The sequence below is a fragment of the Bos grunniens genome, chromosome 11 (genome assembly GCF_055505025.1).
Source record: "Bos grunniens cultivar Pamir isolate PY7600 chromosome 11, Bosgru_T2T1.0, whole genome shotgun sequence".
Classification (NCBI taxonomy): domain Eukaryota; kingdom Metazoa; phylum Chordata; class Mammalia; order Artiodactyla; family Bovidae; genus Bos; species Bos grunniens.
The window spans coordinates 70,168,774-70,192,618 of record NC_141175.1 but is presented as its reverse complement, the minus strand read 5'-3'; the positions used below and the strand labels follow the sequence as shown (position 1 = coordinate 70,192,618).

Sequence of the window (23,845 nt, the reverse complement as noted above, 5' to 3'; positions counted from 1 at the left end):
GGCTATTCAGTTGACCTTTGAATAATATGGGTTTGAACTGCATGGGTCTACTTCTGTAGATATTTTTTAGTAGTAAATACTAGAGTACTACATACTAAGAGGTTGGTTGAATCCATAGATGTGGAACCAGGAATGCAGATGGTCAGTGCAGATGTGGAACCAGGAATGCAGATGGTCAGTGCAGATGTGGAACCAGGAATGCAGATGGTCTGAGTTGTACATGGATTTTTGACTCCCCAGAGTTGTTCAAGAGTCAACTGTATACCTAGAATATGTAAAGAATGCCTACAGATAAGGAAGAAGAAAATTTGCTAGGAAAATACAAAAAAAACATGAAAATTTTAGGAACACAATCCTAAACTACTGTGATTACTTTAGTCTCTCTTTGTGTCCTTAATAATTGGAAGCCTTTATTATGTGACTACTTGGTGAAAAGTGCTAATTGGGATTCAAAAAACACACATTTTATTTGTAGCCCCCACTATAATTTCTATAAGAAATTCATCTTATTTACATAATACTCATTTAGTAACACTTAGTTTATAATAATAAAACATCATAAATACAAATTGATGTATTTTCAATTCAGTTGCTCAGTCGTGTCCGACTCTTTGTGACCCCATGAACTACAGCACGCCTGGCCTCCCTGTCCATCACAGACTCCCAGAGTCCACCCAAACCCATGTCCATTGAGTCGGTGATGCCATCCAACCATCTCATCCTATGTCGTCCCCTTCTCCTCCTGCCCTCAATCTTTCCCAGCATCTTTTCAAATGAGTCAGCACTTCACATCAGGTGGCCAAAGTATTGGAGTTTCAGCTTCAACATCAGTCCTTCCAATGGACACCCAGGACTGATCTCCTTTAGAATGGACTGGTTGGATCTCCTTGCAGTCCAAGGGACTCTCAAGATTCTTCTTCAACATGACAGTTCAAAAGCATCAATTCTTCAGTGCTCAGCTTTCTTCACAGTCCAACTCTCACATCCATACATGACCACTGGAAAAACTATAGCTTTGACTAGATGGACCTTTGTTGACAAAGTAATATCTCTGCTTTTGAATATGCTATCTAGGTTGGTCATAACTTTCCTTCCAAGGAATAAGCGTCTTTTAACTTCATGGCTGCAATCACCATCTGCAGTGATTTTGGAGCCCAGAAAAATAAAATCAGCCACTGTTTCCACTGTTTCCCCATCTATTTCCCATGAAGTGATGGGACTGCATGCCATGATCTTCGTTTTCTGAATGTTGAGCTTAATAAGCCAGCTTTTTCACTCTCCTCTTTCACCTTCATCAAGAGGCTTTTTAGTTCCTCTTCACTTTCTGCCATAAGGGTGGTGTCATCTGCATATCTGAGGTTATTGATATTTCTTCTGGCAATCTTGATTCCAGCCTGTGCTTCTTCCAGCCAAGTGTTTTCATGATGTACTCTGCATATAAGTTAAATAAGCAGGGTGACAATATACAGCCTTGATGTACTCCTTTTCCTATTTGGAACCAGTTGTTGTTCCATGTCCAGTTCTAACTTTGCTTCCTGACCTGCATACAGGTTTCTCAAGAGGCAGATCAGGTGGTCTGGTATTCCCATTTCTTTCAGAATTTTCCATAGTTTATTGTGATCCACACAGTCAAAGGCTTTGGCATAGTCAATAAAGCAGAAATAGATGTTTTTTCTGGAACTCTCTTGCCTTCTCGATGATCCAACAGATGTTGGCAATTTGATCTCTGGTTCCTCTGCCTTTTCTAAAACCAGCTTGAACATTTGGAAGTTCTCAGTTCACATATTGCTGAAGCCTGGCTTGGAGAATTTTAAGCATCAATTTACTAGCGTGTGAGATGAGTGCAATTATGAAATAGTTTGAGCATTCTTTGGCATTGCTTTTCTTTGGGATTGGAATGAAAACTGACCTTTTCCAGTCCTGTGGCCACTCCTGAGTTTTCCAAATTTGTTGGCATATTGAGTGCAGCACTTTCACAGCATCATCTTTCACAATTTGAAATAACTCAACTGGAATTCCATCACCTCCACTAGTTTTGTTCGTAGTGATGCTTCCTAAGGCCCACTTGACTTCACATTCCAGGATGTCTGGCTCTAGGTGAGTGAGCACACCATCGTGATTATCTGGGTCATGAAGACCTTTTTTGTACAGTTCTTCTGTGTATTCTTGCCACCTCTTCAATTTTTGAATAATGATTTTTTGTAATGTAAGATTAAAAATTTAATGTTTAACATAATTTTTTCATAAATTTTTTATTGAAAAATCAGTTTTACCATGAAATAAGGTATAACATGGGCTTCCCAGGTGGCACTAGTAAAGAACCCACCTGCCAATGCATGAAATGTGAGAGGTATGGGTTGAGAAGATCCCCTGGAGAAGAGCCTGGCAACCCACTCCAGTATATTTGCCTGGAGAATCCCATGGACAGAGAAGCCTGGTGGCCTACAATCCAGTGGGTCACAAAGAATCAGATGTGACTGAAGCACACATGCATCATGCAAGGTGTAATATAATAAAATGCCAACTTTTTTTCATTTAAATTTATTTATTTTAATTGGAAATTCATCAGTTTACCATTACTGAGTGCATATTTCTTTGTGTCTGCTTTCTTTGCTTGTCTGTATTTAATATATATTTTCCTATGTGAAAAAAGATGGAACACACATTTGTCATTTGCAATAAACAAACCCTGCTCAGTGAAAATATCATAATTTTCTTTCTCATCCTCCTGTTGAGTGTTTGGGCGTATTTCTAGTTTCTTTGCTGACACCCACAGTAAAACTCCAAATATCTTTGTAGAGGTGGGATTTTCTCTTCCATGTTACTTCCTTGGACTGTGTTCTTTAAGCAGGGACACTGGATCAAGAATATATTCAAACTATCAGCTCTGATTCTATGGTCTTAAAAATGGGTATAATACTATGCTAGAGTCCAGAATTGCCAGTCTGACAATGCACCAGTAATGTGCAAGAGCATTTATTCTCATAGATTGTTTCATTGAAAATGTTTGTTACTGTTGAGGGGAAAGTATGAGTTAATACACTTAATTGTCTTGATTTTGAATTTTTAAATAGTGTATCACTAAACATTTTTCCCAGCATTCCTTTTCTGTGGGCTTCCTCCTTTGTGTGCTCCCAGAGGACATCCCTTGCTAGCTGCTGGTGGAAACTGGGTATTGTGCCCTGTACTTAAGAATATAGCAAGCAAAATTGTCAGGAGTCTTTTCCCCAACCAATTATACTTCATCAAAATTTGGTAGATTTTTATCATGTAGCACTTTAAACAGCAAAGTCCGTTCATTTCTTTCATTAAATAATTGAAGCTGATTTTTTAAAAAAATCACTTCTCTGGCTCCTGGAATTATGAAAAGTAGGAGTTCAGAATAAACTTTTTAAAAACCAGAAAAAGTTGGTAACTGTGATAATATATAATTTAATAATAGTAATTTCTTCAATAACACAAAGCATAATATCATCTGTATCCAAATAATTAAGGTCAAGTAAATATCAGTTCAGTTCAGTTGCTCAGTTGTGTCTGACTCTTTGTGACCCCGTGGACTACAGCACACCAGGCTTCCCTGTCCATCACCAACTCCTGGAGCTTACTCAAACTCATGTCCATTGAGTCAGTGATGCCATCCAACCATCTCATCCTCTGTCGTCCCCTTGTCTTCCTGCCTTCAATCTTTCCCAGCATCAGGGTCTTTCCCAATGAGTCAGTTCTTGGAGTTTCAGCATCAGTCCTTCCAGTGAACATTCAGGACTGATTTCCTTTAGAATGGACTTATTGGATCACCTTGCTGTCCAAGGGACTCTCAAGAGTCTTCTCCAACACCACAGTTCAAAAGCATCAATTCTTTGGCACTCAGCTTTCTTTATAGTCCAGTTCTTACATCCATATATGACTACTGGAAAAACCTTAGCTTTGACTAGACAGACATTTGTTGGCAAAGTGCCATCTCTGCTTTTTAATATGCTGTCTAGGTTGGCCATAGCTTTTCTTCCAAGGAGCAAGCAAGTCTTTTAATTTCATGGCTGCAGTCATCATCTGCAATGATTTTGGAGCCCCCCAAAATAAAGTCTGTCACTGTTTCCATTGTTTCCCCATGTATTTGCCATGAAGTGATGGGACTGGATGCCATGATCTTAGTTTTCTGAATGTTGAGTTTTAAGCCAAGTTTTTCACTTTCCTCTTTCAGTTTCATCAAGAGGCTCTTTAGTTCTTCTTCACTTTCTGCCATAAGTGTAGTATCATCTGCATATCTGAGATTATTGATATTTTTCCTGGAAATCTTGATTTCAGTTCGTGCTTCATCCAGTCCAGCATTTCTAATGACGTACTCTGCATATAAGTTAAATAAGCAGGGTGACAGTATACAACCTTGACGTACTCCTTTTCCTATTTGGAACCAGTCTGTTGTTCCATGTCCAGTTCTAACTGTTGCTTCTTGATCTGCATACAGATTTATCAGGAAGCGGGTCAGGTGGTCTGGTATTCCCATCTGTTTAAGAATTTAGTTTGTTGTGATCCGCACAGTTCAAGGCTTTAGCATAGTCAATAAAGCAGAAGTAGATGTTTTTCTGGAACTCTCTTGCTTTTTCCATGATCCAATGGATGTTGGCAATTTGAACTCTGGTTCCTCTGCCTTTTCTAAATCTAGCTTGAACATCTGAAAGTTCACAGTTCACGTATTGCTGAAGCCTGGCTTGGAGAATTTTGAGCATTACTTTGCTAGCATGTGAGATGAGTGCCATTGTGTGGTAGTTTGAGCATTCTTTTGCATTGCCTTTCTTTGGTAGTTTGAGACATTAGATTTCAGTACAATGATCATTTCCTTTCTCATATCTTGAGTTTTGAGCATGTGCTTTCTTTAAACCCTGCTGGGGGGAAAAATCACCAGTTGGGGAAAGAGATTATAATTTATAGTTTCCTTAGTTTATAAACATTTTAAAACAAAGGTTTTAGACTTCTTTGAGAAAAATGAATAAGTAAATTCAACATGATTTTTATTTACATGTAGCATTATATTGAAGTATATTGATTATTTTCAGCTGGGAAGTCTTTAACGAGTAAAGAAGAAATCAAAGGGATTCCCTGGGCCTCCTGGACATGTGTGAAAGGCCCAGAAGTGAGTGGAATTTGGCCAAAATACACTGATGTCACTGACATCAACTCAGTGGATGCAAATTACAACAGTTCAGTGTTGGTGTCTGGAGATGATTTTGGACTGGTTAAATTGTTTAAATTTCCTTGTCTCAAAAAAGGTAAGGCCAAAAGAAATGCTTCATTGAATGAAGATTTAATCTAGGATATATATATATATATAGTGTAATTAAAGCTTATTTTCTTGATGTCCATTAGTGCAGACTATTCATTTTATCTTTATATATATATATTTACCCTTTAACACTTTTTAGTAAAGTTTGATATCTTCTGCTTTTGACATTCTGAAATATATGTGGTTTTGCAAATTTAAGTCAGCATTTGTTAACAGAGATACTAAACATTTTGTGATCCATAAACCTCACGTTTCACATTTTAAACAAGTTATATTCTATTTTACTTATATCTATGTAAATATAATAATTTAAATTATATGTTACATTAAAATATTGTAATTAAAATTCATTTATGCATTATACCTAATTATGCTTATACATAGGAAGCAAAGCTACTCCTTATAGACATATTTAAAATAAAATCTGAAAGTGATTGTTCTGGTGATAATACACTTTGTGGACTGCTTCTCATAGCACTAATTTTGCACACCAGACTAACATTAACTGGTGAAACTTTTATAGAATTATAGTTGATTTACAGTGTATTAATTTCTACTGTACAGAAAAGTGATTCTGTTTTATATATATAGGTATGTATATCTATATATACATATAGGTAAATATACATTCTTTTTAAAATTGTTTCCCATTATGGTTTATCAGTGGAATATTGAATATAGTTCCCTGTCCTATACAGTAGGACCTTGTTGTTTATCCATTCTATCTATATATTATAGTTTACATCTGCTAATCCCAAACTCCCAATATGTTCCTTCCCCAACTCCCCTCCCACTTGGCAACCACAAGTCTGTTCTTCACGTCTAGGAGTCTACTTCTGTTTGGTAGATAAGTTCATTTGTATCATATTTTAGATTCTGTATATAAGTGATATCACATGGTCTTTTTCTCTTTCTGACTTAAGCCCGCTTAGTTTGGTCAACTCTAGATCCATCCATGTTGCTGCAAATGGCATTATTTCATTCTTTTTATGGCTGAGTAGTATTCCATTGTATACATTACCCATCTTCTGTATCCATTCATCTGTTGATGGACATTTAGATTGTTTCCATGTCTTGGTTTTTGTGAATAGTGTTACTATGAACATTGGGGTGCATGTATCTTTTTGAATTGTAGTTTTGTCTGAATATATGTCCAGGAGTGGGATTGCAGGATCATACGGTAGTTCTGTCTTTAGTTTTTGGAGGAACCTTCATAACTGTTTCCCATTGTAGTTGTACCAACTTACTTACCCACCAACAGTGTAGAAGGGTTTCATTTTCTCCACACACTCTCCAGCATTTGTTGTCTGTAGACTTTTTAGTGATGGCCATTTAGTGAAGTGGTACCTCACTGCAGTTTTAGTTTGCCCACTCCAGTACTTTTGCCTGGAAAATCCCATGGACGGAGGAGTCTGGTGGGCTGCAGTCCATGGGGTTGCTGGAGTCGGACACGACTGAGCAACTTCACTTTCACTTTTCACTTTCATGCGTTGGAGCAGGAAATGGCAACCCACTCCAGTGTTCTTGCCTGGAGAATCCCAGGGACGGGGGAGCCTGGTGGGCTGCCGTCTATGGGGTCGCACAGAGTCGGACATGACTGAAGCGACTTAGCAGTAGCAGTAATTAGCAGAACTGAACATCTCTTCATGTGCCTGGTGGCCACCTGTATGTCTTCCTTCGAAAAATGTTTATTTACATCTTCCACCCTTTTTCGTTGTTTGTTTTGTCGTCATTGAGTTTTATGACCTGTTTATGTATTTTGGAATTTAAGCCCTTGTTGGTTGCATCATTTGTAAATATTTTCTCCCAGTGTGCAAATTTGTCTTTTCATCTTGTTTATGGTTTTATTTGTTGTGCAAAACTTGTAAGTTTGGTTAGGTCCCATTTGTTTATTTTTGCTTTGGAGAGACTGATAACTGGTGACATTTTTGAGAGAGAAATTTGACTCAAAACCCTTTCTGCCATTGCATCTTGTTCTTTTGTTTTATTGTTGTCACTTCAATTTTTCTGGCACCTCAGGCTTTGTAGAATGTGGCTGAGTTAATTATGTAATGATCCTGTCCTCTTCTCCCTTCAAAAGTTTTGGCAAATCCTATACACAGGTTTTTCTGAGACTCCCCACCTGTACCCTGAAAATCTGATTTTGGGAAAGTAATCAGTAGGCGTATGCTGTTGCCTAAAATGCATGTCACTTGAATGATTTTTAGATTAAGCATGGAAAGAGACTGAAAATGTAATCAGAAAGTTTTTTCAGCTAACTGGCAGTTTCAAAGCAGTGAATTTTGGTACAAAATTGAACATAAAGTGCATAGGAGAAGCAACCATCACTTCCACTTGACAAGATGACCATCAGTTTAAAATGCTTGAGGAACAAGATGGCAGAGGGGTAGGTGGACATGGAGTACATCTCTCCCCATGGATGTGTCAGGAATACAGACACAGAACTGCATGCAGAACACCAGCTGAGAGTGGACAGGAGTACCTGATCAGCAGAAAAGAATATACAGACCCACCTGAAACTCGGTAGGACGAAGGAACTAGGGGGAAAACGGGAGCGTTAGTAGGACTGGACCTGCCCTCAGCCGGTGGGGGAACTGAAGCAGGGGTCTGATCCCCACATCCGGACAGTTGTCTGAGTCAGAGGAGAAACATTAAGGCTCAGAGGGAAACAGCCTAAATGGAATGAGAATCAGACAGTCCTTGCCACAGCCATACATACCCTAGATGGCATAGTGGCTGGAAGCTGGAGTTTAGGGATTGTGGAGCAATCCCAGGGCAAGGGCTGCTGTTGACTGTGGAGAGACAGATCAAGGGAATGTGAGGAAGGAGATTGTGGTGGGAAGTGCCCGTGGAGGAAAGCCAGCAGCCATGGAAGCAGGTTGATGCTGCTGAGTCATGAGTAGTGGGGGGAGCCATCACCATAGCCTCTCTCCCCTCATCACCTAGCCTCTCCCCAGACAGAACCCCTGCGACTCAAGCAGCTGTACCACGTCCACACCTGGCCCTCACAGGGGCAAACCCAAGTCCTTCAGGGCAGCCTCAGGAGCAAACTCCAGTGGATGACTCATATCCAGAAGTGGAAATAAAACCACAATTGTAACCCACGGGCAATGTGACTAAGGAAGAAGACCCAAAATCCTCCCACCAGCTGTACAAACTGCAGATTAAGTCCACACGATCAACTAGGCAGACACTGTGTCTGTGGAATATATAAAAGCTCATTGAGAGCCCCTGCAAAACAAAATGCACTAGTTCTGATAGCTGTGGACATTGGAGGCAAGAACACAGAATAGGAGCAGATTAGAATCTGAGCTGCCCCCACAGCAGGTCCAGAGATCAGCACAGTGTTAGAGGGCGTCCTAGGGAGGTGAAGTGGCCTGTGACTCCCAGCAAGGGAAAGGACTCTGACAGCAGTGACTCAAGAAAAACATTTATTTTCTTATGTTTTGACTTGTTCTGTAGATTCTTTTGGATTTTTTTTTTTCTTTTTTCCCCGCTTCTGTTGTAGTTGTTGATTTTATTGGCACTATGAAATCTAACTAGCTTTTAAGGTTGTTTTTTTTTTTCCTCAGTCATATTTTTTATTGTTGTTATAAACCTCTAGCTCTATATTGGGCTTTTGCAGTTCTGGGGAGTTGTTTTCTTTGTTTCTCTTCTCTTTTTTTAATTTTAGTTTTTTAAACCTATTATTATTTTTCTGCATTTATTCCTTAGTTTGCTTTTCTTACTGTTCTTTTCCCCTTGCAGTTAATCTTTAATATATATATAAATCTTCTTTATCTACCTCTATTTAGCTTTGCATATCAATTCTTTCTTTCTTTTCTTCCTTTCCTTTAGTCTCAACACATTTGATAATTTTATTTTCATCGCTTTATACCCCAGTTGGCACCTTGCTTTAATCTTGTTTTCCACTTTGTACTTTAGTTTTGTTCAGTTCAGTTCAGTCGCTCAGTTGTGTCTGACTCTTTGCGACCCCATGAGCCGCAGCACGCCAGGCCTCCCTGTCCATCACAAACTCCCAGAGTTTATCCAAACTCATGTCCATTGAGTCAGTGATGCCATCTAACCGTCTCATCCTCTGTCTTCCCCTTTTCCTCCTGCCCTCAATCTTTCCCAGCATCAGGGTCATTTCAGTTGAGTCAGCTCTTTTCATCAGGTGGCCAAAGTATTGGAGTTTCAGCTTCAACATCAGTCCTTCCAATGAACACCCAGGACTGATCTCTAGAATGGACTGGTGGATCTCCTTGCAGTCCAAGGGACTCTCAAGAGTCTTCTCCAACACCACAGTTCAAAAGCAACAATTCTTCAGCACTCACCTTTCTTTATAGTCCAACTCTCACATGCATACATGACTACTGGAAAAACCATAGCCTTAACTAGATGGACCTTTGTTGACAAAGTAATGTCTCTGCTTTTTAATATGCTGTCTAGGTTGGTCATAACTTTCCTTCCAAGGAGCAAGCAAGTCTTTTAATTTCATGGTTGCAGTCACCATCTGCAGTGATTTTGGAGCCCCCCAAAATAAAGTCAGACACTGTTTCCACAGTTTCCCTATGTATTTGCCATGAAGTAATGGGACTGGATGCCATGATCTTAGTTTTCTGAATGTTGAGCTCTAAGCCAACTTTTTCACTCTCCTCTTTCACTTTCATCAAGAGGCTTTTGAGTTCCTCTTCACTTTCTGCCATAAGGGTGGTATCATCTGCATATCTGAGGTTATTGATATTTCCCCTGGCAGTCTTGATTCCAGCTTCTGCTTCTTCCAGCCCAGAGTTTCTCATCAGGTACTCTGCATATAAGTTAAATAAGCAGGGTGACAATATACAGCTTTGACGTACTCCTTTTCCTATTTGGAACCAATCTGTTGTTCCATGTCCATTTCTCACTGTTGCTTCCTGACTTGCATACAGCTTTCTCAAGAGGCAGGTCAGGTGATCTGGTATTCCCATCTCTTTCAGAATTTTCCACAGTTTATTGTGATCCACACAGTCAAAGGCTTTAGCATAGTCAATAAAGCAGAAATAGATGTTTTTCTGGAACTCTCTTGCTTTTTCAATGATCCAGTGGATGTTGGCAATTTGATCTCTGGTTCCTCTGCCTTTTCTAAAACGAGCTTGAATATCTGGAAGTTCACGTATTGCTGAAGTCTGGCTTGAAGAATTTTAAGCATCACTTTACTAGCGTGTGAGATGAGTGCAATTGTGCGGTAGTTTGAGCATTCTTTGGCATTGCCTTCCTTTGGGATTGGAATGAAAACTGACCTTTTCCAGTCCTGAGGCCACTGCCGAGTTTTCCAAATTTGTTGGCATATTGACTGTGGCACTTTCACAGCATCATCTTTCAGGATTTGAAAGAGCTCAACTGGAATTCCATCACCTCCACTAGCTTTGTTTGTAGTGATACTTACTAAGACCCACTTGACTTCACATTCCAGGATGTCTGGCTCTAGGTGAGTGATCACACCATCGTGATTATCTGGGTCATGAAGATCTTTTTTGTACAGTTCTTCTGTGTATTTTAGCCACCTCTTCTTAATATCTTCTGCTTCTGTTAGGTCCATACCATTTCTGTCCTTTATTGAGCCCATCTTTGCATGAAATGTTCCCTTGGTATCTCTAATTTTCTTGAAGAGATCTCTAGTCTTTCGCATTCTGTTATTTTCCTCTATTTCTTTGCATTGATCACTGAGGAAGGCTTTCTTATCTGTCCTTGCTATTCTTTGGAACTCTACATTCAGATGGGTGTATCTTTTCTTTTCTCTTTTGCTTTTCATTTCTCTTCTTTTCACAGCTATTTGTAAGGCCTCCTCAGACAGCCATTTTGCTTTTATGCATTTCTTTTTCTTGGGGATGGTCTTGTTTCCTGTCTCCTGTACAATGTCACGAACCTCTTCCATAGTTCATCAGACACTCTATCAGATCTAGGCCCTTAAATCTATTTCTCATTTCTACTGTATAATCATAAGGGATTTGATTTAGGTCATACCTGAATGGTCTAGTGGTTTTCCCCACTTTCTTCAATTTAAGTCTGAATTTGGCAATAAGGAGTCATGGTCTGAGCCACAGTCAGCTCCTGGTCTTGTTTTTGCTGACTGTATAGAGCTTCTCCATCTTTGGCTGCAAAGAATATAATCAGTCTGATTTCAGTGTTGGCCATCTGGTGATGTCCATGTGTAGAGTATTCTCTTGTGTTGTTAGAAGAGGGTGTTTGCTATGATCAATGTGTTCTCTTGGCAAAACTCTATTAGGCTTTGCCCTGCTTTATTCTGTACTCCAAGGCCAAATTTGCCTGTTACTCCAGGTGTTTCTTGGCTTCCTACTTTTGCATTCCAGTCCCCTGTAATGAAAAGGACATCTTTTTTGGGTGTTAGTTCTAAAAGGTCTTGTAGGTCTTCATAGAACCATTCCACTTCAGCTTCTTCAGCATGACTGGTCAGGGCATAGACTTGGATTACCATGATATTGAATGGTTTGCCTTGGAAATGAGAGATCATTCTGTTTTTGAGATTGCATCCAAGTACTGCATTTCAGACTCTTCTGGTGACTATAATGGCTACTCCATTTATTCTAAGGGATTCTTACCCACAGTAGTAGATATAATGGTCATCTGAGTTAAATTCACCCATTCCAGTCCATTTTAGTTTGCTAATTCCTAGAATGTTGATGTTTACTTTTGCCATCTCCTGTTTGACCACTTCCAGTTTGCCTTGATTCATGGACCTAACATGCCAGGTTCCTATGCAATATTGCTCTTTACAGCATTGGACCTTGCTTGTATCACCAGTCACATCCACAAGTGGGTGTTGTTTTTGCTTTGGCTCCATCCGTTCATTCTTTCTGGAGTTATTTCTCCACTGATCTCCACTATCATATTGGGCACCTACCGACCCGGGGAGTTCCCCTTTCTCTGTCCTATCTTTTTGCCTTTTCATACTGTTCATGGGGTTCTCAAGCAAGAATACTGAAGTGGTTTGCCATTCCCTTCTCCAGCAGACCACATTCTGTGAGACCTCTCCACCATGACCCATCCATCTTGAGTGGCCCCACATGGCATGGTTTAATTTCACTGAGTTAGACAAGGCTGTGGACCATGTGATCAGATTGGTTAGTTTTCTGATTGTGGTTTCACATTTCAGTCTGCCCTCTGATGCCGTCTCTCACCACCTACCATCTTACTTGGGTTTCTCTTACCTTGGATGTGGGGTATCTCTTCACGGCTGCTCCAGCAAAGCACAGCCATTGCTCCTTACCTTGGATGTTGAGTATCTCCTCTCAGCCCCCACTCCTGACCTTGAAGGTGGGGCATCTCCTCTCGGCTACGGCACCTGTCCTCGGGCATGGGGTACCTCCTCTCGGCCATTCCTGCGCTGAGCAGCCACCGCTCCTGCTTAGGTTTGTTCTGGTAGATATAATTTGCCAGGTCAATCTATTGTACTTTATTTTTGTTGGACTGTTTTGATTTTGCTTATGGGTGTATATGTATATGTGTATATTCAGTCACACTTTTTATTGTTGTTATAAACCTTTGCCTCTACATTGGACCTTTGCAGTTCTGTGGAGTTTTCCTTTTTTTTTCTTTTCTCTATTTTATAATTTTAATTTTTAATGTTCTTAAACCTATTATATTTTTTCTACATTGATTCCTTTGTTTGCCTTTCCTACTGTTCTTTTCCCCTTGCAGTTAATCTTTAATGTATGTAAATCTTCTTCATCTACCTCTATTTAACTTTGCATATCTTTTCTTTCTTTCTTTCTTTTCTTTCTTTCCTTTCCTCTCAACATGTATGTTAGTTTTGTTTTCATTACTTTATTCCTCACTTGGCACCTTGCTTTAATTTTATTTTCCAGTTTGTGCTTTAGTTAGTTTTATTCTTAACTGGTAAATATAATTTTTTATTTCCTTTGTTTGCCAGGTCAGTCTACTTTATTTTTGTTGGACTGTTTTGACTTTGCTCATAGGTGTATATGTATATGTGTATATCTATTATTTTAATTATTATTTGCCTGATTTTGTAACTGCCATTTGTCTGGGGTTCATCTTTGGTTTCTTGTTTTGGGATTTTTGTTTTAATCTCACTTAATGCCATAACAAGCCACTTGTGGAATCTTTGTTCCTGACCAGAGGTCAAGCTCTGAGCCTTTGGAGTGGGAGCACTGACTCCAAGACCCTAGACTACCAGAGAACTAACACTAAGGAGTATCAAATAGTGAGAACTCACACAAAGACCCAGCATCACCCAACCACCAATAACACCCTGTGCAGGACCCCTCATCTAAACAAAAGGAAAAAAGGAAAAGAAAGTGAAGTCGCTCAGTCATGTCCGACTCTTTGCAATCCCATGGACTGTAGCTTACCAGGCTCCTCTGTCAATGGGATTTTCCAGGCAATAGTACTGGGGTGGATTGCCATTTCCTTCTCCAGGGGAGCTTCCTGACCCAGGGATCAAACCTGGGTCTCCCGCACTGTAGACAGCTGCTTTACTGTCTGAGCCACCAGGGAAGTCCAAACAAAACAAAAATACAAACCCAATCATCAGCAGACAGGATTACCACCTCACTCAGCCTTGCTCATCAGAGGAAAAACAAACAAACAAAAACTCAGCACAAATCCCACCCTATAAGAAGCTTAGACAAACCACTGGACCAACCTTAGAGGGCAGAAACCAAAAGGAAAAAAGAATTCAGCCTTGAAGGCTGGGAAAAGGAGACCTCAAACTCAATAAGTTAAAAAGAAAATAATGAAAAAGCAGAGAAATACTACACAAATGAAGGAACAAACTAGAAACACAGAAGTCCAAATAAATGAAGAGGAAATAGGCAAACTACCTGAAAAAGAATTCAGAATAATGATAGCAAAGATGATCAAAAACCTTGAAAGCAAAATGGAGAAAATGCAAGAATCAATTAACAAAGACCTAGAAGAATTAAAGAATAAACACGCAGAGACAACACAATTCCTGAAATTTAAAATATTCTAGAAGGAATCAATAGCAGAATATCTGAAGCAGAAGAACGAATTCAGTGAGCTGGAAGATAAAATGGTGGAAACGACTTCTGAAGAGCAGAATAGAGTAAAAAGACTGAAAAGAACTGAGGATAGTCTCAGAGACCTCTGGGACAATATCAAATGCACCAACATTCAAATTATAGGGGTCCCAGAAGAAGAAGAGAAGAAGAAAGGGTATGAGAAAATTTTTGAAGAGATTATAGTTGAAAATTTCCTCAACACAGAAAAGGGAAATAATCAAGTCCAAGAGGCACAAAGAGCCCCATACAGGATAAAACCAAGGAGAAACACACCAAGACACATACTAATCAAAATAACAAAGTCTAAATGAAAGAATATCAAAAGCAGCAAGGGAGAAGCAACAAGAAACTTGCAAGGGAGACCCCATACGCTTAACAGCTGATCTTTCAGCAGAAACTCTGCAGGCCAGAAGGGAATGGCAGGATATATTTAAAGTACTCAAAGGGAAAAATCTACAACCAAGATTACTGTACCTGGCAAGGATCTCATTCAAAATTGATGGAGAAATCAAAAGCTTTTCAGATAAGCAAAGTTAAGAGAATTCAGTACCACCAAATCAGCTTTACAACAAATATTAAATGGACTTATATAGTCAAGAAATATAAGAGAAGAAAAAAGATCTACAAAATCAACCCCAAACAATCAAGAAAATGGCAATAGGAACATATATATCAATAATTACTTTAAATGTAAATGGATTAAATGCTCCACCCAAAAGACACAGACTGGCTGAATGGATACAAAAACAAGATCCATATATATGCTGTGTAACAAGAAACCCACTTCAGACCTAAAGACACATATAGACTGAAAGTGAGAGGATGGAAAAATATATTCCATGCAAATGGGAAGCAAAAGAAAGCTGGAGTAGCAATCCTCATATCAGACAAAATAGACCTTAAAATAAAGAAGATTATAAGAGATAAGAAAGGACACTACATAATGATCAAGGGGTCAATCCAAGAGGAAGACACAACAATTGTAAATATCTATGCACCCAACATAGGAGCACCTCAATACATAAGACAAACACTAACAGACATAAAAGGAGAAATTGACAGTAACACAGTAATAGTAGGAGACTTTAACACCCTATTCACACCAATGGACAGATCATCAAAACAGAAAATTAATAAGGAAGCACAAGTCTTAAATGATACATTAGGTGAGATGGATCTCATTGGTATCTTCAGGACATTCCATCCAAATGTAGAAGAATACACCTTCATCTCAAGTGAACATGGAACATTCTCCAGGATAGACCACTTCTTGGGTCACAAATCAAACCTCTGTAAGTTTAAGAAAATTGAAATGGTATCAAGCATCTTCTGCAACCACAATGCTATGAGACTACATATCAATTACAAGAAAAAAACTGTAAGAAACAAAAACACATGGAGATTAAACAACATGTTTCTGAATAACCAACAGGTTCTTGAAGAAATCAAAAGGGAAATTAAAAAATTTCTAGAAACAAATGACAATGAAAACACAGAAACTCACAACCTATGGGATGCAGCAAAAGCAGTCCTAAGAGAGAAGTTTATAGCAATACAATCCTACCTCAAGAAACAAGAAAAACACCAAATAGCCTAACTTTATATCTAAAATAACTGGAAAAAGAAGAACAAAAAACCCCCAGAATTAGTAGAAGGAAAAAAATAATAAAGATCTGAGCAGAAATAAATGAATAAATTAAAGAAACAATAGTAAAGATTAATAAAACTAAAAGCTGGTTCTTTGAGAAGATAAACAAAATCAAAAAACCTTTAGCCAGACTCATCAAGAAAAAAAGAAGAATCAAACCAACAAAATTAGAAATGAGAAAGGAGAGGTTACAACAGACAATGCAAAAATACGAAAGATTATAAGAGACTATTATGAACAACTATATGTCAATAAAATGGATAATCTGGAAGAAATGGACAGATTCTTAGAAAAGTTCAATCTTCCAAGACTGAACCAGGAAGAAATAGAAATTATGAACAACCCAATTACAAACACTGAGACCAAAGCTGGGATCAAAAATCTCCCAGCAAAAGCAAAAGCCCAGGACCAGATGGCTTCACAGGAGAATTCTATCAAACATTTAGAGAAGAGCAAATGCCCATCCTTCTAAAACTCTCAAAAAATTGCAGAGGAAGGATCACTTCCAAACTCATTCTACAAGGTCACCATCACCCTGATACCAAAATCAGACAAAGACAACACACACAAAAAAACAGAACTACAGGCCAATATCACTGATGAACATAGATGCAGAAATTCTCAACAAAATTTTAGCAAACAGAATTCAGCAACACATCAAAAAGCTCATACACCATGATCAAGTTGGGTTTATCCCAGGAATGCAAGGATTCTTCAATATATGCAAATCAGTCAATGTGATATACCATATTAACAAACTGAAAGATAAAAACCATATCACCATCTCAATAGATGCAGAAAAAGCCTTTGACAAAATTCAGCAGCCATTTATGATTAAAACTCCTCAAAAAATGGGCATAGAAGGAACCTATGTCAACAGAGTAAGGGCAATATACAAACGTCCTCAATGGTGAGAAACTGAAAACATCTTCCCTAAGATCAGGAACAAGACAAGGGTGTCCAATTTCACCACTGTTATTCAACATAATTCTGTAAGTCCTAGCAATCAGAGAAGAAAAAGAAAGGGAATCCAAATCGGAAAAGAAGAAGTAAATCTCTCACTGTTTGCAGATGACATGATACTGTACATAGAAAACACTAAAGATCGTATCAGAAAATTACTAGAGCTAATCAGTGAATTTAGAAAAGTTGCAGGATACAAAATCAATACACAGAAATCACTTTCATTTCTATATACTAACAATGAAAAATCAGAAAGAGAAATTAAGGAATCAATCCCATTCACCATTGCAACAAAAAGAATTAAATATCTAAGAATAAACTTACCTAAGGAGACAAAAGAACTGTACAGAGAAAATTATAAGACACTAACAAAAGAAATCAAAGATGACATAAACAGATGGAGAGATATTCCATGTTCCTGGGTAGGAAGAATCAATATTATGAAAATGATTATACTACCAAATGCAATCTACAGATTCAATGCAATCCCTATCAAATTACCAATGGCATTTTTCACAGAACTAGAACAAAAAATTTCACAATTCATATGGAAACACAAAAGACCCTGAATAGCCAAAGCAGTCTTGAGAAGGAAGAATGAATGGAGCTGGAGGAATCACCTTCCTGACTTCAGATTATACTACAAAACTACAGTCATCAAGACAGTATGGTACTGGCACAAAAACAGAAGTACAGACCAATGGAACAAGATAGAAAGCCCAGAAATAAACCCATGCACCTATGGGTACCTTAATTTTGACAAAGGAAGCAAGAATATACAGTGGGGCAAAGACAGCCTCTTCAGTGAGTGGTGCTGGGAAAACTGGACAGCTGCATGTAAAAGAATGAAATTAGAACACTTCCTAACACCATACACAAAGATAAAATGGATTAAAGACCTAAATATAAGACCAGAAACTATAAAACTCTTAGAGGAAAACATAGGCAGAACACTCGATGACATAAATCAAAGCAAGATCCTCTATGACCCATCTCCTAGAGTAATGAAAATAAAAATGAAAGTAAACAAGTGGGCCCTGATTAAACCTAAAAGCTTTTGCACAGCAAATGAAACTATAAGCAAGGTGAAAAGACAACCCTTGGAATAGGAGAAAATAATAGGAAATGAAACAACTGACAAAGGATTAATTTCCAAAATATACAAGCAGCTTATACAACTCAATACCAGAAAAACAAACAACCCAATCAAAAAGTGGAAAAAGACCTAAACAGACAGTTCTCCAAAGAAGGCATAAAGATGGCTAACAAACACATGAAAAGATCCTCAATATCACTCATTATTAGAGAAATGCAAATCAAAACCACAATGAGATATCACCTCACACCAGTCAGAATGTCCATCATCAAAAAGTCTATAAACTAAATGCTAGAGAGGGTGTGGATAAAAGGGAATGCTCTTGCACTGTTGATGGGAATGTAAATTGATACAGCCACTATGGAAGACAGTATGGAGATTCCTTAAAAAACTAGCAATAAAACTACCGTATGACCGAGCAATCCCACTCCTAGGCATATACCCTGAGAAAACCAGGGTTGAAAAAGACACATGTATCCCATTGTTCATTGCAGCACTACTTACAATAGCTAGAACATGGAAGCAACCTAGATGTCCATCGACAGATGAATGGATAAAGAAGTTCTGGTACATATGCACAATGGAATATTACTCAGCCATAAAAGGACACATTCGAGTCAGTTCTGATGAGGTGGATGAACCTAGAACCTATTACACAGAGTCAAGTGAGTCAGAAAGAGAAAGGTAAATATCGTATTCTAACGCACATACATGGAATCTAGAAAAATGGTTCTGAAGAATTCATTCACAGGGCAGCAATGGAGAAACAGACATGGAGAATAGACTTATGGACATGGGGAAAGGGGAGGAGAGGGTGAAATGTATGGAAAGAGTAACATGGAAACTTACATTACCATATGTAAAATAGATAGCCAATGGGAATGTGCTGAATGGCTCAGGAAACTCAAACAGGGGCTCTGTATCAACCTAGATGGGTGGTAGTGGAGGGGGGATGGGAGGGAGGTTCAAAAGTGAGGGGATATATGTATACCTTTGGCAGAAAGTGAAGAGGAACTAAAAAGCCTCTTGATGAAAGTGAAAGTGGAGAGTGAAAAAGTTGGCTTAAAGCTCAACATTCAGAAAACGAAGATCATGGCATCTGGTCCCATCACTTCATGGCAAATAGATGGAGAAACAGTGGAAACAGTGTCAGACTTTATTTTTTTGGGCTCCAAAATCACTGCAGATGGTGACTGCAGCCATGAAATTAAAAGACGCTTACTCCTTGGAAGGAAAGTTATGACCAACCTAGATAGCATATTCAAAAGCAGAGACATTACTTTGCCAACAAAGGTCCGTCTAGTCAAGGCTATGGTTTTTCCAGTGGTCATGTATGGGTGTGAGAGTTGGTATTGATGCTTTTGAAGTGTGGTGTTGGAGAAGACTCTTGAGAGTCCCTTGGACTGCAAGGAGATCCAACCAGTCCATTCTGAAGGAGATCAGCCCTGGGATTTCTTTGGAAGGAATGATGCTGAAGCTGAAACTCCAGTACTTTGGCCACCTCATGTGAAGAGTTGACTCTTTGGAAAAGACTCTGATGCTGGGAGGGAATGGGGGCAGGAGGAGAAGGGGACGACAGAGGATGAGATGGCTGGGTGGCATCACCGACTCGATGGACGTGAGTCTGAGTGAACTCCGGGAGTTTGTGATGGACAGGGAGGCCTGGCGTGCTGCAATTCATGGGGTCGCAAAGAGTCAGACACGACTGAGCGACTGAACTGAACTGAACTGAACTGATGGCTGATTCATGTTGAGGTTTGATAGAAAACAACAAAATTCTGTAAATCAATTATCCTTCAATTAAAAACAATTTTTTTAAAGAAATGAAGAAAGTAGAATTTAGGTCTGTTTGATACAAAAAATTTTTTAAAATTAAATGCTCAAGGCACAGCATTACCTCAACATGCCTAATTCAAACTGTTCTCTCTCACCCTAACGGGTCTTTTGAGTAATAGGGCATGTCTTGTTAGATTGAGTAACGTACTTGCAGAAGTTAACTAACCAGAAGGTATCTGGAATATCAGCATTCAGAAGAAACATCTTGAGGGTCAGAAACAATACTGTTGGCCTCAAGTATCAGGACTTGACAATCCAGTGAGAGTTGATATTTTTTATGTATCACTGAGCCTTGTAGGGTGGATTGGGTTTAGCAAAATAGCAATGGAAATGTAGACTTTGGGTTTGCTTATTAGGAAGGGGAGGGGTGAGGTGGGAGGTATGGTGAGTACTGCTACTTGTCAAAATGAGATATTCTTATTATAAAACCACCCTGAGGATGAAGGGGGCCAGAAGACATCTGAATGAACAAGGAGAGGTTGACAGCCAGAGTGACAGTAGGTGAGAGTAATAAAACCCACCCACAATCTGCAGAGAGAAGACATCTGAATGAACAAGGAGAGGCTGACAGCCAGAGTGACAGTAGGTGAGAGTAATAAAACCCACCCACAATCTGCAGAAGTATCCGTGTCCTCATGGCAAATTGACTTGTTCTACTTTTCCTGATACAGAGTTTATACATCTTGTAATTTTGCCTCAAGTCATTTAGGCCTCTCATGGACTTCTTGTGCCAAAACTTCCAACCGAGTAGTTTATAACAGTGTTTCTGATGAGAATGGTGATAGTTGGTACAACTGTCTTCCTTTAACCAAGGTACCAGTGACAAGTATTCCCCCAACTTTTGAACCTGTGAACAGGCAAATAAGAGTAGGGGCTGATGACTGTGAGAGAGTATGGAGACTGAGCAAACATTATAATTTTCCATTGTGATTAAATAAAACTCACAATCAAGTTAATTGACATTTACAATTATATGAGCATAGTATTCTCTCTCATAATAATTAGACATAAATGTTCTATGGCTAATGAAAATGACTACAATTTGTATTATTGTTGGCTTTGCTGATAACTTAGTTGGTAAAGAATCCACCTGCAATGCAGGAGACCCCGGTTCGATTCCTGGGTCTCCGCTGAAGAAGGGGCAGGCTACCCACTCCAGTATTCTTGGATTTCCCTGGTGGCTCAGCTGGTTAAGAATCCACTTGCAATGCAGGAGACCTGGGTTGAATCCCTGGGTTGGGAGGATCTGGAGAAGGGAAAGCTACCCACTCCAGTATTCCAGAATTCCATGGACTGTATTGTCCATGGGGTTGCAAAGAGTGGGACACGACTGAGCGACTTTCACTTTCACACTTTCACTGTATTATTGTTATATAGCAGAACCAATTTGTTTTCCTCATTTTGACAGTTATTAAATCTTAATATAATTAGGGTCGTTACTGATAATTTTCCATGATGTCATTTAGACCAGCAGTCCCCAACCTTTTTGGCACCAGGGACTGGTTTTGTGGAAGACCATTTTTCCAAGGACTGTGGTAGGGGGGAAGTAGTTTCAGTTTTGCCCGCTGCTTACCTCCTGCTGTGCAGCCTGGTTCCTAACAGGCCGTGAACTGGTATGAGCCCAGTGGCCTGGGGGTGGGGACCCCTGATGTAGACAACATCCTGTTTGACCATCAACCCCCAGACACTGACATAAGATAAAATCCAAAGCCTTGCTTATTGACATTTGTCATATCTTAACACCCTTGGCATCTACCCCTGCAAGGGCAGGCTCAAGGCTGAGGATCTCCATGTTTCATTTGTGTGCTACCCTTCTGTTAATCCTTCAGATTAACACACACACACACACCAGAGTCCTGGAACAATCACCTCCTATGCCAGGTCTCCTGGATACTGTAAGACTTGAGTTGCAGAAACAGTAGACCTTGGAAGGAAAAGTTCTGACCTTCAGTAGAGCTTAGATGAGCTTGATGCAAGAAGAGAAAGATCAGCATGACTAGAGCTTGACCAACGATGGGAGAGTTGTGCAGTGCGAGGCTGGAAGGGCAGTGGGGCCAGGCATGAAGGGCCTTAAAGCAACCGTTAGAAATGTGGGTCTTATTCTAAGTGCAATGGAAAACTATTGAGATTTTAAGTGGAAGAGTGACATGACCAATTTATGTTTTTAAAATACCACTTTGATATTGTGTGGAGTGGAATAGTGAAGAGGAGGCTTCAAGTAGAGATTATCACAAGAGCCTGAGTGATAGAGGATGTAACTTGGACAAAGATGTCAGGAACGGATGTGAAGAGAGGTGGTTGAGCCTAGAAAACAATGTAAAGTTAGACCTGAAGACCACACTCGTGGATTGGGAGTGGGAATAGAAGGAAAGAGAGGGATTGAGGATGACTCCTAAATTTTAGGTTTGATCAATGGGCTGAATGCTAGTGCCATCTACAGAGACGGGAAAATGAAAGTAAAAGTGTGTGTGTGTGTGTGTGTGTGTGTGTGTGTGTGTGTGTGTGTGTGTGTGTGTGTGTATGCGTGTTATGGTGGTAACAGAGTAGGAAGGGAAGGGTAAGCTCCTGGTTTGTCCATGATAAGTTTGAAGCAACTATTAGACATCCAAGTGGGCATTGCACACAAGCCGTCAACACTCTGGAGAGAGTTCAGTCAGGGCTGGAACTGAATGTTTGGCAGTCAAGGGATTATCAACCATGTTTAAAGCCAAGGAGAAAGAATCAATAGAGAGGAGATGAGAGCTGAGGGATGAGCCTTCCTTAGGGTCCAGGAGGTTTTGTACAGCCACTCAGTGTCTTAAGGAAAACCTTGGAACGGATGGATGTGACCTTCATGTATGCAATAAATATTTAAATGCTATTCTAGAGGCTGGAGATAGGTCCAGCAGAAATCCCTGGAGCTCTTGTCCTACTGAGGAGACATAGTCAATAAACAAAATAATAAAAACACATCTGTTGGTGAGAAGTGCTGTGATGAAAAATAAGGCACACAGTGGGAGTAGTGCTCACGGGGGGCAGTAGGTTGTTGCTATTTTAAGCAGGAGTGGCCAAAGCAGGGCTCACTGATACAGGTTCATATGACTAGAAACCTGAAAGAGGGGAGGGAGCCAGCCATTCAGAGATGCAGGGAAAGAGCATTCCAGACTGAACACAAGCGCAAAAGACAGAGGCAGAAGAGGGCCTGGCATGCAGAGAGGCTAGCGAGACTAGAGCCAAGTAAGCGAGGGAGAAAGAGGACAGGAAGGAAGATCAGAGAAATAAGGCCTGAATATTGATGACACTGGTGCCTTCCCTGGTGGCTCAGTGGTAAAGAACCTGGCTGCCAGTACAGGAGACACAGGTTCGATACTTGGGTCAGGAAGATACCCTGGAGTAGGAAATGGCAAGCCACTGCAGTATTCTTGCCTGGGAAATTCCATGGACAGAGGAGCCCCTCAGGCTACAGTCCATGGGCTCACAAAAGAGTCAGACACTATTTAGCAACTAAACAACAAATTTGATGACACTAATGTTTGAAAGTTCTAGTTCTAGCCTACCAAGGGTGTATGAGCTAGCTATGGCTGTATAACAAATTATCCCCCTCCCAAATTTAGCAGCTTAAATCAATAATCATTTATTATCTCACAGTTTTGGGGAGTCAGGGATTCAGGAGCAGCTTAGCTGGATGATTCTAGTTCCAGGTCTCTCATGAGGCTACAGTCATCTGAAGACTAGACTGAGGCCAAAGATCCTCTTCCAAGATGTTCCCTCATCTGGCTCTTGGCAGAAGGCCTCAGTTCCTTGCCATGTGAGCCTCTCCCTGAGCTGCTTGGCTGTCCTCATCACATGGTATCTAGAGATCCAGGAAAGAGCAAGGATGCATCCGTAGTGTCTTTTATAACCTCCTCTTGGATGTCACACACCTTTACTTTTGACAGTCTATTTGTTTTGATTTGTATCAAATAATTTGTGGACATATTTTTCCAGCTTTATTCAGATAAAATTGACAAATAACATTG

The 23,845-nt window shown here is 39.7% G+C and overlaps 1 protein-coding gene across 17 annotated transcripts in view; it reads left to right on the top strand.

Moving 5' to 3' along the window:
* EML6 (EMAP like 6) overlaps positions 1–23,845 on the top strand; it is a 288,242-nt gene that overhangs the window by 154,631 nt on the left and 109,766 nt on the right. For all 17 annotated transcript variants that reach the window (XR_015136910.1, XR_015136907.1, XR_015136911.1 and 14 more), the window contains one exon: positions 5,052–5,264. Coding sequence is in view for 9 of the 17 variants with exons in the window: in XM_086326872.1 (XP_086182998.1) it covers positions 5,052–5,264 (213 nt within the window). In the remaining 8 variants the exon portion in view is untranslated. The remainder of the gene's footprint in view (positions 1–5,051; positions 5,265–23,845) is intronic.